The 15608-nt window shown below is 35.4% G+C and overlaps 2 protein-coding genes across 5 annotated transcripts; both read right to left on the minus strand.

The window, feature by feature from the left end:
* Positions 1–304: 304 nt before the first annotated feature.
* Positions 305–14707, minus strand: HB1 (hemoglobin 1). Of its 2 annotated transcripts, none has more exons than XM_088856802.1 (6): positions 14296–14707; positions 5311–5466; positions 4864–4993; positions 3228–3342; positions 2874–2990; positions 305–1045 (listed from the first exon to the last, which is right to left on the minus strand). In XM_088856802.1, exons 1-6 carry the CDS (start codon positions 14303–14305, stop codon positions 908–910), a joined length of 666 nt encoding a protein of 221 aa, XP_088712928.1. In that variant the 5' UTR covers positions 14306–14707; the 3' UTR covers positions 305–907. The 2 variants fall into 2 exon arrangements, with proteins under 2 accessions (XP_088712928.1, XP_088712927.1); XM_088856801.1 differs by lacking the exon at positions 14296–14707 and adding an exon at positions 5606–5659.
* Positions 8647–14707, minus strand: PDV2 (plastid division2). 3 transcript variants are annotated; one of them, XR_016048403.1, is made up of 3 exons: positions 14296–14707; positions 10650–11421; positions 8647–9746 (listed from the first exon to the last, which is right to left on the minus strand). XR_016048403.1 is itself a non-coding variant. In XM_088856800.1 (2 exons), the coding sequence occupies exons 1-2, from the start codon at positions 14581–14583 to the stop codon at positions 10750–10752; spliced, it is 960 nt and encodes a 319-aa protein (XP_088712926.1). In that variant the 5' UTR covers positions 14584–14707; the 3' UTR covers positions 10620–10749. The 3 variants fall into 3 exon arrangements, 1 of the variants encoding a protein (XP_088712926.1); XR_016048404.1 differs by having other exon boundaries at positions 8647–10403; XM_088856800.1 differs by lacking the exon at positions 8647–9746 and having other exon boundaries at positions 10620–11421.
* Positions 14708–15608: the final 901 nt, after the last annotated feature.

Below are 15608 nucleotides of genomic sequence, written 5' to 3' on the forward strand. Positions count from 1 at the left end.
TATTTACAAAAACCATACATTTGTATAATTCTTCCATGTCTAGATCCTTCAGGCTCCAATCTCCCTAAAGCTCTGGCTCAGGCCTATCTTAGACTTGTGTTATCTCAGTTTGGGTGGTGGAGGTCAAGGGTTCGAACACTTGGTTGCTAGTTCAATTTCACCAACGCATTGATTTTCTATTTTCTTTTTTGTCCTTTGCACGCCATCCATGCTTTTGTGTTGAATCAATAATATAAAGAAATGGGCAAATGCAAGGTAAATTTATTACAATACCCATAAGAATTGAAGAATTTAACATATGAGATTGTCTACAAAGAGACCATTTATCTTTTGTACATGGTCACAACTTCTTACATAGGTTACCTCATTATTTTACAATACACAAGATAAAATTAGCAGGAAAAGATTATGGTGTGGTCTATATAAAGTTACAACCTTATTTCTAGAAATAAAGTTGCAATAATGTGCACGGTCAAGTTTATTTAGACTTTTGAATGTGGAGGTCACAACTTGTACATATGTTACCTCTTTATTTTACAATACCCAAGATAAAATTAGGAAGAAAAGATTACGGTGTGGTCTATATAAGGTTGCAACCTTATTTGTGGAAATTAAGTTGTGATACTCTACACCGTCAATTTTATTTGACATTGTAGATGGAACACATATTTTAAGACAATGTCAATGCATAGCACGTCTTTAAAATAGTGTCCAATCGATACTGTCCAAGTAAAATGGATGGTGGAGATTAGTGCAACCTTATTTCTACAAATAAGGTTGCATTTACAATGTGTGTGTCCAATCTACAAAGTCCAAATAAAATTGACGGTATAGATTATTGCAACTTTATTTCTACAAATAAGAAATAAGGTTGCAACCTTATATAAAGGTTTTCTAATAGATTAATCTATGAAGTAGGCTTCATCTCCTCTTTAATGGCAAATGCGAGTTGGGTATAAGCTTCGGCCCATGCGTCCTTCATCTCAACCGTCCACATGGTGGGAATTGCTTCCTTAATCGTCTCCAAAAGAGCGAATTTTCCTACCTGGTATCATCCAATTCAAAATCCATCAAGGTTTGAAATATATAAAAGTAGATCACCTAAATAACCTGCACAATCTATATGTCTCCACAAATTTATGATTTATGTGTTTGGACATTTACAGCATGAAGTAAACAAAAAACAATGAAACAAGCATGAAGTAAACCAAAAACAATGAAACAACATGAAGTAAACCAAAAACAATGAAACAAGCAAGCAGTGTTACTTTCTTAGGCCATATAGCATATGGCCTCCACCCACATATATCGATATGTGTAATGGGAGATCTTTCTACATGGGCCTCCACCCACATATATTGATATGTGTTATGTACAACCATCCAATTGTGATTGAAAGGCTAAAAGTGAATCTTAAATAATGTAAGAAGCTAATGCCAGGTATGTTTGCTAGCCCACAAGTGATGGGGGACATTATGGAAGACCTTTATCTGTTTTTCTTGCCACATATAATTTATGTATCAGGATATCCGTAATAATTTATTTTGATCAAACGACTAGAAGTCTAGTGCCAACTCTATTTGTCAAGCCATAAGTAATGTGGGACTTTTGTCAGTCTGCTCGCAGTTATTTCATCAAGATCAGATAACTATATATCAATAGATACATATAAATTATGCATGTAGAGACACATAGTAATATTACTTCTGAATCGAGTGCTTTTCCAAAACAAATAACACTGTCATATGAAGGCTTGTTTGGTATTTTATTTCTTTCATGAACCACTGCTGTAATTCAAAATTCCCTACCGCATCCTTAGAATAATGAGTACAAAATAGAAAAGAAAAGAAAATTAAAGGGAGAGGACTGGGCTTTAAATTTTGGGACGGTATAGTTTGATCGAAGGTCCAAAACATAGTTATTTACCGTTATAATAATGGGTGCATTTAGCATAAGGCTTAGGCTTGACATTTTAAAATATAAAACCACACCTCAAACCCCTTTTAGATAGTTTTGCATCGGAACAATTATGATCTAAAAATCTATTTCTATTTCTCGATATAAAATTTGAAGCTCAAAAAATGATACAAATCTATCACATCTATATACACGTCAAAATGAATGGTCCAAATAATATTTTACAAACTATTTTTAGCTCTTGAAATCCTTTTTTTCTCAAATACAAAATTATCAGGGTGGAGATAATATATTCGAAGATTTTCATCACCAGAGTTGCATTTTCTAGTGGGATTTTCAGATGCAGCATTTTATAGTAAAGTCTAGACCATATGTAAACTGTTTGTTATTATAATTCCATAGCTATAATAATGGCATTTTTCTCAAAACAAGGCAAATATTAGAATTGCCTAGGGCACTCATGTTATCATTGTGATGATAAAAATGACAACAAAGCTGCCTTCAACCTTCCTATGATCCTCATGACTAAATGAGATCAAAGGTGATGAGGATAATCGCCACCAATACAGTGTTGTTAAATCGCCTTAGAGACTCATTCGGTTTGGGCGAGGATGAAAAATGCTTTGACATCTCTGGAAAAGTGTTCATGTGTCTTTTAAAATTAAAAAGTTTAAACATTGAGAAAATAAAATTGTACCCTGTAATTGACTGAAGTGGGCCAAAGTGTCCCAAAGCACGACGTTCTTCGAATGGAAGATCGCTTCGCTTTGGTTTGGTAGCGAAAGAGGCTAGGCCTCTTAGCATCGGTCCAATCAAGGGGTTAGACAGTGATAGAGCAAGCATGGGGAATACCATTGAAGTCCCGCCTCACTCTTGCTCTATCACCATGAAATCTATTGATTGGATGGTGATGAAGATTGTTGGTATGCATTTCCTTAAATGGTCATGATCCTTACATCGAAATGTTCGTCGACAATGCCATATTTGAAGTGGGTGAATCCGAGGTCCTTGAGATTCGACTCCCTCACTGTTACTTTCCCACTCTTCCTTAGTTGCACAGCACATTCACATGTCTGCAAAATTCAAAACAAGAAATAATACTAAGAAATGACAAGAGAGAATGAAGGATCGTTAGATAATATAAAAGTTTATTAAGAGCAAGCATATCATTTTGATGTTAATCTTGCTGTGCGCTTTGGCTGTCCTCTGTTGTTCTTTCCCTCTCACTCTCATATAGTTTTTAGTTGTGTTTTATAAGAAGAAACAACTTAAGTTTGAGGGACATAATAAAAGAATTGGGCGAAATTTACCATGGCAAAGACGGATAGAGCATGACTTCGAAGTTTGGGATTCTGTTGCAGTGGCACATCCGAGTCTCGCAAGAAAGAGAAGAGACGCTTTGTAGAAGGCGCGATCTCAAATATCCTAATAATTTTTGGAAAAAGAATCCAAGGTGAACTAATTGCTCACTAAAGTTTAAGCTAAATCAAGATAGCGTTAAATTACTGGGCTACGACAATATCTATCAGTTGGGCTTTTTATGTCTTCCTGCACAAGTAATTTACGTGTCTAGATACTTTCAAATGGATCTTGAGTGAGCCGACAACAATATCATCCATTAATTATTGCCTAACAAATATAGACAATGCTAACTATACTCATAAGATATATAGTAGAATATGTGTGGAGCATTGAAGGAAAAATCGGGCGGTCTAATCAGTAGCCACCTTATTAGATCAGAACCTGCCACTGGCGGTTTTGGTATTGGCTGGTTTTGGTGAACGACAAGGTATTTTTAAAAAAAAAATTAAAAATTATTTGAAATATCAAAAATAAGGAATTTTGTTTATAATGAAAATTTTAATGTTTTTCATCATTATGACAAAAATTGAAAATTGTTTTGGCCATTAATACTTATTTTTACATTTTTCATTTTTTTTAAAAAAATTCAAATATACTCTTGGGCACAAATCAATTATTAAAAATCCATTTTTTTCATTAATTTTCAAGTTCATTTGGATAATGTGCTTTGTTTAATCATTCTTGTTATATTTTATTAGATTGTTTTATTTTTTATTTTTTTAATACTTTTTTAACCGCCCGGGACTTGCCTGGTTAGGAATCATTTGAACCGGCCGGTTTACCGATTAGGCCGGTTGAAACACTTCCAAGCCCATGTCCAGTTAACCATTGCGATTCGATTTTTCCTGCACTGGTGTGGAGACACATGGAACGATTTTTTTTTGTACTATATCCAATATGTTAAGAATTCTTCCATGATGCTCAAATTTTCTAGGAATTAAATATGGAAGTTCCAATTTCTAATAAACCTACGATGTCTAAGGGAACACTGATACATGTAACAAATGTAATTTAGAAAAAGTGTGAATGGTTATGGTCAATTTCTCCTATATTATGAAGATTAAGCCTTTTTTTGGTTAGGAAGGCCACACTAGTGGTTTATGGTATATGGAAAAGCATGGGAGCATCCACCATCCATTCTTGATGACAAATGATGATTAATAGAACATTCCATTGATGAAATGTAGCAGCGATAGGATTAGCTTCCACCATGTGTTATGAAGAACAAAGGATGGATAATCTTGTGGTGTATAATATATGAGGAGTAGAGGCTGGATCCTTTTGGTGTACCATATATCATACACCAATAGTCTATGTTATACTTTATTTTTGTTATGATAAAAGTTTGTTTAAGGTGGGAACCTTCCCATAGAAGTACGGTCGCGATGATTTAAGAGGGTGTAGATACAATTTAATCTTAAAATACTTGCAAAATTTCGATATTGATTTAAAAAAACATGTCAAATCTATTCATCAAACTAAAATAGATGGTGTAAAACGTTACGATCTTACCTCTACCAAAAATAAAAAAATAAAAAAAATTGGGACCTTATATAAACCGGTTGATCAAACAATTCAACTCACTTCTCAAAGAACTTTAGTCCTAACTCGGCCGCATCTTTCTTCATAACCTTCCATGACTCGACCACCAAGGCTTCTTGCTCTTCTGAGAAGGCTCTTATTACCCCGATGCTCTTTCCTTTGCTCTTTATTCCTACAAAACAAAGAGTCCAATTTTTTAATACCAAAAAATATATCAATTATAGAAAAAGATCTCACAGGAGTAAAATTTACACAAATCAAAATCAGTGGTTTAAAACAAGGACTCGGGTCAGGACTAGCTAAGGTCTCAAGCCTAAGCAAGGTCTGATAGACTTGGTTGAGTCCGTCTGAGATTTGGCCCAATCCTAACGATCGATAGCTTTCCGAGTCTGAGTATCTTGGGCAAGTTCAAGTTGGACACACCAACTTTTGATTTAAAAGGCAGATTGACAAATAATGGGGAATTACATTTCTATTCTATTTTATTACCCTGCATGGATCCAGCTGGTTTTGAGACTATTGCTTGTCCAAATCCATCCATCTTTGCCCAAGAAAGCCTTGAATTGAAGGGATTAGACGTTTGATACTTATTTTTACATGCCCATTGCTTGGATATAGTTCCCATCTCTGCCACTGCTCCATTTCCTGAAATTTTCAGCAGCAATATCTCAGAAAGCAAATCCAGAAAAACAAGCTGAAAATGACACCTTCACTACATTTATTAACAAGGGGAAAAAAAAAGTCATTTTCTATAAGAGAGAGAGAGAGAGAGAGAGAGACTAACTCATGGAGATGAGTTTTGCAGAGGTTGAAGGGCTGCTGCTCAAGAGCTCCATTCTTCCTATTATGAGATCTATGCAGACAACAACATGGGTTACCTCTTATTTGCCATACTCCCTCTTTAAAAAAACGAAAAAAAAAAAATCCCATAGATTCTGTGCTCCTAAAGGAGCATAATATCAATGTACTCCCTCAGGCAAAAGTAAAACCCCTCTAGGAGTGATCCTAGGAACCCAGAATTGAGGATTTAGCCTTTTCAACCTGGCAACTAACTTCAAAAGAGAATAAGAGAAAAAAAAAAAGGAACTAAAATTGCACTGCATGAAAGTGATGTCCTAGGGTTGAAAAAGGACTATCCAATTGGAGGGTGAGATCCAGATGTTCAAGAACTCGAAATTCAAAATTATATTTTGAAAATAATTATCTATCATTATCCCAAAATAACAAATGGAAAGATCCTTTCGATTTGTTATTTCACCCCATGGAGAAAGTACAAAACCTGCTCCCGCGGGAGCAGAGTATACATGATAAAGAAACTTTGTTTTATTCAATTCATCCATCTTTGTTACTAATTATCGTTACTTTGGAGGCGTTATTTGAATGTTACTTTGGCGTCATATGAGAGGAAGTATCGCCTTTTGGTGAAGGTAAGAGCCAAGCCAGCACCTAGAAAATAGAGGAATGTCCAAAACCATGGGCGAAGTTGACATTATTATATTTGCAAAATATGCATTAAATTGGTGTAAATGCCATATAAATATATTAACATATATATCTTTGACAAGTAATGTAAACTTTCCCTCTAAACTATTTGTAGTTGTAATAAGATATTTGTGTACATGGATTTAAAAATAAATCTCTTAGGTGGATGTCATAAAGTACTATATAAGAAAAAGAATTTGTAATTAAATTAGTGGGCCTGTGTCATACTAAGGTTCATCTCGCATTGCACAAAGTTTCGTAATCTCTTTTACGTTTTCGAATGATCCAACCAAATAAAAACTATACTCTTAGTTAATTTTCTTTCTTTTGGTAGTTTACTGGTATCAGCCTACCCGTAGCCATTTTTCCTTACAGACATTTCTCGAGTATTTAACCGAATAAACTTTGTACACTTAGTCCTTCCAACTAGTGATCAAGAAATCACTGAGCCAACTTGGAATCATCCAGGGGATCTTGATTATTGATGGTCCTGAGCAAAGTAATTGCTCTGGTTTGTCCAGAAGCATGTGATTCATTTTGGTGAACTGTTTATATCTTGAATACTATGGTGTAACCAAATATCTATCATATGTTGACCCCAGGCCCCTCTACCCTATTTGGCAAAGTCAGAGGGACACCTTGGTGGGCTCTAGGGGCTAGAGCCTTTAACTTGTAAATCATGAGGGTCTCTAAGGAGACAATTTACTTTTGGTGCGAGGTCACAATCGCTGTTGTATTTAAAATTTCAAAATGAGTAGTTTTATAAGTGTTATTAGACATACACAAGTTTCAAAAAAAAAATCTCGGGCGTTGTGACTCACCCCAAGCTATCCAATTTGACATCTAATGAGTGAGAATAGTTGTAATATGACTTCCTTGTAATAAAAATAAATGGTCTCTTTATAGACAATTACTTTTCAGTAATTATATACATTTCTTTTAGGGTTGTGTTAAGTTAGGTTTTAAGGCAATCCATGAGTGTTTTGGTTCTAAAACTCGCGTAACAACCATTTTGTACCTTTGGAGCTACGATAGTAAATCGAAGAGTCGTCTTCGTTTTTAGACATAGTCACATTAATGATGAACTACGTAATCTTAACATTTCTTTGAGCTATTCATGTTTGTTATATTTGCTTTTTCATTTGTTGATCTTGTTTGTCTTTGTTTTCTCTTGTTTTTCATGTTTAATCGATCTCGTATGCTAGGGCCTTGGACAGCATAATTGCCCATATTATTGTAGGATTTGAGCGATTCTTGCCTTGTGAGTTACTTCTCTTCGTCTTTTTTGTTTCATGAATTACACTGACTGCATCTCTCTTAAAATCAGCTGATGACATAAATTGAAACCAAACTTAAGCGATTTTTATTCCTTTCTTTAATAACAATAGTTAGAAAGTCGACTTGACAAAAGTATTCAGGCCTTGGCCAAGGCATGTTGAGCCTAAGTAAATCACCCAAGTAGAGCTCAATTTTAAAAAAATAAATAAATAAACCCATAAAAAAGATATATATATATATATATATATATATATATGGTATATGGGTTAAGCTGCCTGAGTAACTGGGCGAAGCCTAGTTTGTCGTTTAATAAATTGCACCATGCCTATATTTAGTTTTTTGTCCCACATGCTAATTTTATTACATCCAGATGTTCGTCTCCAATGAGATAGTAAACAAAACCAAGATTTCTAACCTGGGTTTGTAGACAACTTTGATCATCACCACTTAATTCCAAATAATTTTGGGCCGCGTCATTTGTCAGCATCAATTAATTTTAGTTTATTTTGAATTTAATTTCAGAGAACGGAAGGACAGCGGGGGAGCACATTCTTAACATTACCCCCTCGTGCAAATGACTTTCTTCTTTTGAACTAAAATTTTAGGATTCATTGTAACATTACCAGATGAGCATTTTAAAGAAAAACAAATTGGATTTTGAGTTTGAAACACTCAAAATCCGACCGACTGAAAGTGCTCCGTTGAATATTACGATGTTATTATCTTGAGTTACATATAAGTTGTATATAGATTCAGGAATTTACAGGAAAGCCTTGTTTTATTGTTGAAATTTAAAAACTATCATATATTTCATATTTTACATTTCAAGTCTCACGGTATAAAATGTATTGTAAGTTTTATCTCCTTTTATATACATTGGTTTAAGCTCAAATTTGGTATGTTCTTATTTTTCACCTACACACATCCATAAAAACTATAAAAAAAAGTTAAAAATAATAAATAAGCAAATTACCCTACAATAATAAAGGATATTTTGATAATTTTATTTATTTTAGATTCTATTTTTAGTATTTTTTATAGATGCGATAGTGAGAAACAACATACTAAATTTGAACTCATTTCAATGCAATTAAATAAATAAACTAAAATCAATATCATCATTCGAATCTTATCCCAACTATTTGGTATCACAAATCGTGTGGCCACATTTTCTACGCTGGCTACCAACCTAAAACAACACTCTTCCTTTCTTTTTTTTTAACATGGATTAGGAGATTACACCAATCAAAAATCAAACACAAAGCCTCAGATTCAACCATCCTTTCCAAAGAAACTCATCTCTTGGCTAAACTATAAGCAATCTTGTCGGCTAGACATGAAGAAAACTTCCTACTGTAAACAGATATCCAAAATCTCCATCCACTTGGATCTTAGGCTCCATTGTGGTCTAGATACCTTGTTGCACCAATTTATAACATTTAAAAAATCCCTTTCAGCATGGTCCACAACACTAGACGAGGGCCTTGTAAAAGCACTTTTAAGTTCAGCAAAATTTGCAGAGGCCACCACGTTGGGTCAGCATTGCAGAAAATGGCCTGCCCATATGAATCCCTCAACATCCCATCAAAGGTAGCTGTCAAAATTTAGCTTCACGCACCCAATCACTCCCTTTCGGTCCAACTTTTATAACTCTCTGCCTAAACAAATTGGAGAGATTCACGGTTACGTCAACTTTGGAAACACCAAAGCCCAGCCCTCTGAACCAACTCAAAATTTTTCTTTTAACCAATTCCCCATCCATTGAAGCCCCTTCCAAAACTCGCTCTTTTATTCCTTTCCAGCCGTACCTCCCATCCCAAACCAAAGAAGTGCATTTGAGATTTGCCGTATCACCTTTCCAACCTTGTCCAAACTGGTAACACTCGTCTGCTCCAAAGGTTTCCATATGGCTTCAAGGCAATCCCAATTAACCAAAAAAGCCAGAACCAAATCCTATACGAAAAATGGCAATAAAGAAGAGATTATCCCCATTATCATCACTCTCCTTGCACAAGATACAAACACTAGCCATAATTCTACCCCTCTTCGTGACGTTATCCACTATCAAAGTTTTACATTGCCCCAAGATCCACAAAAAAGCTTTAATCTTGAGAGGTATTGGCCAACTCCAAATCTCATTCAAGGATGGACAACGCCATCTCATCCTATCATGAAAGACAAAATTATAAGCAGATTTAGTATTAAGCACCCCATAATTTTCGACCAGCCACACCAATTCATCTTCCACCATATTTCAAAAGAAACCCCCTCCAACACCCTGTTACACAAACAATTTATATTCCAAGCCAAACTGACCTTGTTCATAGGCTATGAAGCAAATAGCAAACAATTCAAGATATCGGATTTGGAAAGAATCATGTCCCACCCTCCTCCTTTCTCCCAGTTTGTAACCAACACGGCTCGGGACCAGCCATGGCAAAATTTAGAAATACATATATATACTTTGAAAAAGTAGGACCTAAACATACAACACGAAATATATAAAGACTGCTTTTGAATTCCAAAAATGAAACAGGATTTTCTATAAATCTCCCTTACTTATTTTTTGATGTTGCTCTCCCAATTGAGGTTTTCAGGAAAAAAAAAAAAAGGAAGAAAAACTCTCTCTTCTCCCAAAGATGCTAGTGCATAGTGTGCTCCTGAGAAAACACTATAGTTGGTCACGAATAAAACTACTTAAATTATCTTAGGGGAGATGCTATGACTCTTTGTGCTCTCTGTAAGTGGCCCTTCATTCCTATGCGCCAGTAGTTATGCGAGCTCTTGTATTTCCCCATGATTTTGCAAACAAAGATTTCAAGCTGTTAAACAATTAGCAACACAAAAAAATTCACGAAATGTAGCCATCCAGAGAGAGAGAGAGAAGAAAAACAAATCAAAATACAGGCCATGAATGAAATGGTAGAGAGAGAGAGAGACCAAAATGCAGGCCAAATGATATGGTGACAGAGAGACCTAAATGCAGGCCATGAATGAAATGGAGAGAGAGAAGAAAAAACCAAAATGCAGGCCATGAATGAAATGAAAATTACAAAGGTCACACTCACTATGTATCCCATGGACTGAAAACATCCACTTCAAGGTTCAAACAGATAGCTCAAACATCACCACCATCATCAACCCAACATCCCCAAGAAACCACAACATTTATCCAAACCCATAACTTATATCGGGGGCCCTAACCATCAACTCAAAAGGAACCTCCACTCTCTCTTTTACAAGGCATCTCTCCACACCATTTTCTCTCACTAAAACCTTTCCGGGAGGGCACCGAACCTCTGATCCTTTATCCTCTGCTGGTTTCAGAGGGAACTTGAGGGCCTTAACTGAAAACCCCCTTCTTCTGAGCCTTGGCTCAAAACCAGCTAAACTCAACACCGATACCACACTAGCAACTGCAATAGCAGTTTTAGCAACAAGACTCAATACCATTTTTAATCCATTTTGTGGTTTTTTCTCACTGGAATGATGGTCTTTCAACTGAGTTGATTTTCTCTTAGTTTCAGAGGTGTTCTTCCGTCTGGTATAGAGGCTCTGATTACTAGCAATGTTATTGTGAGGAGATTTACTGTGTAGAGATGGGGGTTTTGAAAGGTAGGTTTCTTCAAGTGTTGAGGAGTCAGGCAAGCGGCTAGGATAAGGAGGGAGAAGAAGATCGTCACCTTGTTCTCCGGTCTCACCAGCAAAGGCTGAGGCCTCATGTATCACTTCAAAGTCTTGGCCTTTGTAATCCTTCAGTTTCTTTAACAAAACTCTTCTGCATTGATCGATCTCGGCAAGGGTCGCTTCTCTCTCTAGCCTCTGTTGATGCTGCAGAGCCTGTCCAGAGGGAACAGAGAGATTCAATCCTCAATTGTTTAACTTAGATGACATTCCAAGCAGTCAAAGTTCAGCAGTTATATCCAAATGATGTTCCAAGCAATCATTTGTATCTTGTAGAAATAGCATGGCCCTCGAGTGCCAGTCAAACTATTTTTAGGATGGGGCATGGATACATTCTATGAATGATCTGGAGGTGCCATAGCCTATACATAGTTCACCTATAACCTTTCTTTCATCTAAAGGTTACTGATTAAGCCTATATAAAGCTAGAAATCAGGCTTCATGTGTATCTCAAGATTCTCAACTGAAAACACCAAAACAGAAAGGTGAACCAATATGACAAATCTCATTTTTTACCGTCAATACTTAGTGAGATTCCCCTGTGCATGGAATCTTCAATCAAGAGCACTGAGACTGAATTGTCCTGCTCTAGCACATAACTTTTCTTTGATTAACTAAAAAATAGTATGCAGAGAGAGGGTAACTGCAGCACATGCAAAATCGTGAAAAGTTTTCACATGTTGAAGTTTTTCAGGCCTTGGAAATTGCAACCTTCTTGAATCATCCATAGGAACAAATGCAAATACAGTTTGCACCAACAACCATGTAACATACAATATGCAGCACAACAGATTTTCTCAGGAATCAATTAATTGAATGATTATAAACACATTTCCTCAAAAACAGCTTAAGACACGTGAAAGGAGAGTACCACATTAACATTTTTCTAGACATAGTGGAAGCCGTACACAAATGAGTATCATATGAGGTTCATAATGGCAAAAGAAAAAGCAGCTACCTTCTAAAATAGTGGAATAAGAGCAAAGTACGGCAACAAATAACTCATATATGTAATAGCAGATCTCCACAAGAAGTGAAGAAGATAACAGTTAAACACAGATATCCAAGGCCAGTAGCAAAAGAAGTTAATAGAGATGCATCACTTTAGGACACAGTGATCCCATAGTAAGTCCAGTCAAAGGCAATCCAACATTTGGTATGACCACTCCATGCAAGATATGTCTAAAGCACAACAATTTCAATTAGAATACAAGCCTTTGAAATTCAAATTGATGTACACTTGCAATTCCACCTTTGCTCATTTCCCAAGGAACCCAATAAGAAAACTTTCCCCTCATCCATACGATTGCTTGGGGAAAACACTTTTTACCCCTTAAACTCCAACATAGCTGAAGCCCAATGAGGGTTGATTTGAGTGTCCAGGATCATCTCATGTAAGTCATGGGTATCATAAAAATAAAAAATAAAAGATAAATTAAGGGAAAAATAAGGGAAAAGTTACAAGTTTATCTACCAGTGGAAACCCTACTGTTGTCACATTTTTCTGAAGATCCAGGCATTTTTATGAAGATCCAAGCATGTTTTACCATTAACACGTGCTCAAAAAAAAAAAGATCCAGACAGGTTTAAGACAAGAAGGAAAAGGAATGAGTACAGAAGATAACATCATATGGGCATTGGCATAACCATACAGGCAATAAGAGTGTAACAATAGATACAAAAAAGGTCAGTGGCATGGAACCAAAGGGCACATGGAGGAGTAGAACGTTACATGGCATATGGGTTTGAAAATTTGAATTGCATTTTGCAAAAAGCATATGTTAAGTGAGTTTCTTGCAATATCTATAGTCTCTCTGAGATACTTACCTATATGATACTAGGACAAAAAAGTACAGGTACAGGTAGAAAAAGTTGCAGTTAATATGAAAGAATGCATGAATGACCAAATGGAGATAAAAAATGATCAAGGAAGAAGTAAAGATAACTAACTAAAGAGAACGTGAATATTAAGATAATAAGGCCAATATTCTTTTTCTAAAGTTGCATGACACAAAAATTTAGCTGAAGAATGAAGTCATGTCTGTATGAACTAAACATGTCAATACAAAATACAAAGTCTACTAGAGGTAGGAGATTTCCCGCCCAAATTTATCACACAGTATTCCTTATTGACATGAAACTGGACATTGTTGATTGATATGAGCACAACATGATCATCTCCAAAACAATATACCATGAAGCTGCATTTATGCCAGAAGCATACTACTATAAACTTTTTGGCATCATTTAGCTAAGCCATTTCATCAAGGAGCAAAGGGATATGACCCGGATGTAAAATACATGAGTGGATAAAAAATGGATAAAAAATTTAAAGTCACGACTATTTGTCTACACCCATGAAAGCAAAAATGACAAGCATGACTGATTCAGAGTTGAAATTAAAGCCTCAAGGTAAGCATAAGATGTATGCCTTAGTGGCGAATTTTTACTGTTTAATATTTACATTAACAAACCACAGGGAAAGGAAAATATGGAAAATTATGAATAAAAAATATAGAATAAATAAGAAAGAAGTTTGCAATTTTGGACTAACAAAGTATATGCGAGTGAGAATAATGAGCATTTCCTGGAAATAACAATGAGCATTTCCTGCACATACCTGTACCTCATTACTATACATTAAAACACAATATAACCAAGAAAAACTCAAAAAAATCCAAAAAAAATCTAAAAGAAACTCAGTATGAGCCTCCCTCCCTCTCTAAAGCATTTGCATCATATTAAGCACAAGAAAATCTTTTAATTTGACGACTATTCTTCAACCCGACGCTTTCAGCAAAAATAAATAAATAAATAATCAGTTGTTTGCATTTTTATTGTGCCAAACCTCCTTCATATCAGTCTCTTGCTTCTAAAGAGTTTCTAAAGTAAAACCCCAAACTCAGAGGATGGTAAAATGCAGCAATGAAGAGACCTTATCCCCTGTTGAAACCCTAAACAATCATCACCATAGAAAAAAATGAATAAGCATTTAATTCTGATATCGAAATAACAGAACAAAGAACCAACCTGTAGGCATGAGAGCTGCTCCTCGAGTGATTCTAGGGCACTTCGAATGTTCAAAAGGCTCTCGGCTTCGGCATGAGCTTCATTGTCGTTCTGTAGCCTTAATTCACCAGTTCTTGAAGAAACAGACTCTTCATCCGCATCTTCCTCCTTTCCTCCTTCAACATCGCTATCTTCTTCTTCCTCCATGAATGTACTTTCCTGCTTAGTTGCTCTGTGAATGCAGTTGTTGATCTTCGATTGAAGCTCCGAAACCCTCGACAGAACAAAGCCTATCTGATCAGCTTCCATGGCCGAAAAAAGAAAACTAGGGTTTTGATCGAAGGAAATAAGGGTTTCGTTTGCTAGGGTTTCGATTCAAGGAGTGTTTCGTTTACGTACGCCATGACCAAACCCTTGGAGGTGTTAATGCAACAGAGGAAAAAGACCAAAATTTGGACACTTGTAAGCGGTGGAGAGGAGTGTTCACATATCTTGAACAAAATTGACGAGAATACCCTTAGTTTGAGCAATTTCTATAAATATCACACGGAAAGCATAAAAATAATTTTTTAAAAAAAATTAATTAGATGTCAATCTTATATGAAATTTTTTTTTTTTTTATCCTTTGTAATCATTTCGAGATCGAGAATTTTCCAAGGAATACTCTATCTTAGAGGAATTTTGAGGTTCACCTTACTTCAGTGTTACGTAGTCACCTTATATAAATTTTTTTTTTTAAGAGATATATGTATGAACCGGAAAAAAGAGGGTTTATATTTCGAGCTATATTGTAAGGGTGAGGTTGTGTCTACTTTATACTATTAAAATAATGCACAGCTCAAAATTGTCCCAAAAGTTGCATTTGGAGTACCTATTGCTCCTCTTGAACCATGATCCAATGCAACGGCTGTATTGTAGTATAATGCGACGACACTTCTAAAAAATCATATTTGTAGTGTTTGTATGATTTTAAATTTTGCACATATACTCTCTTCATCTCAATAATCAATCCTCCGAAAAAAAAAAAGGTTCAATTTGAATCCTAGATATGATCAAAATGAGTCTCCTTCAAAAACGAATCTAAACCTTTAATTTTGTGAATTTCAAGATATTAGCTTTTATAAACTCAAAATTATTTTTTTCTTTTTTAACATTGTTCATCTAATGATAATAAAGCCATCCAAAAAAATTGAAAATGAAATAATCGTTCTAAGGTCTAGATCTAAGGATCTCACCAAAATAAATAGCCTATGTTAATTGGGTTAAAAAAATAATTTCTAAGTTATGTTTTCAATTTTTTATTTTTTTGTGATTGTTCGTTGGAATGAAAGGCG

This window comes from Amborella trichopoda, chromosome 13, assembly GCF_054954075.1.
Source record: "Amborella trichopoda isolate Santa Cruz 75 chromosome 13, AtrichopodaSantaCruz75HAP2 v2.0, whole genome shotgun sequence".
NCBI classification, from domain to species: domain Eukaryota; kingdom Viridiplantae; phylum Streptophyta; class Magnoliopsida; order Amborellales; family Amborellaceae; genus Amborella; species Amborella trichopoda.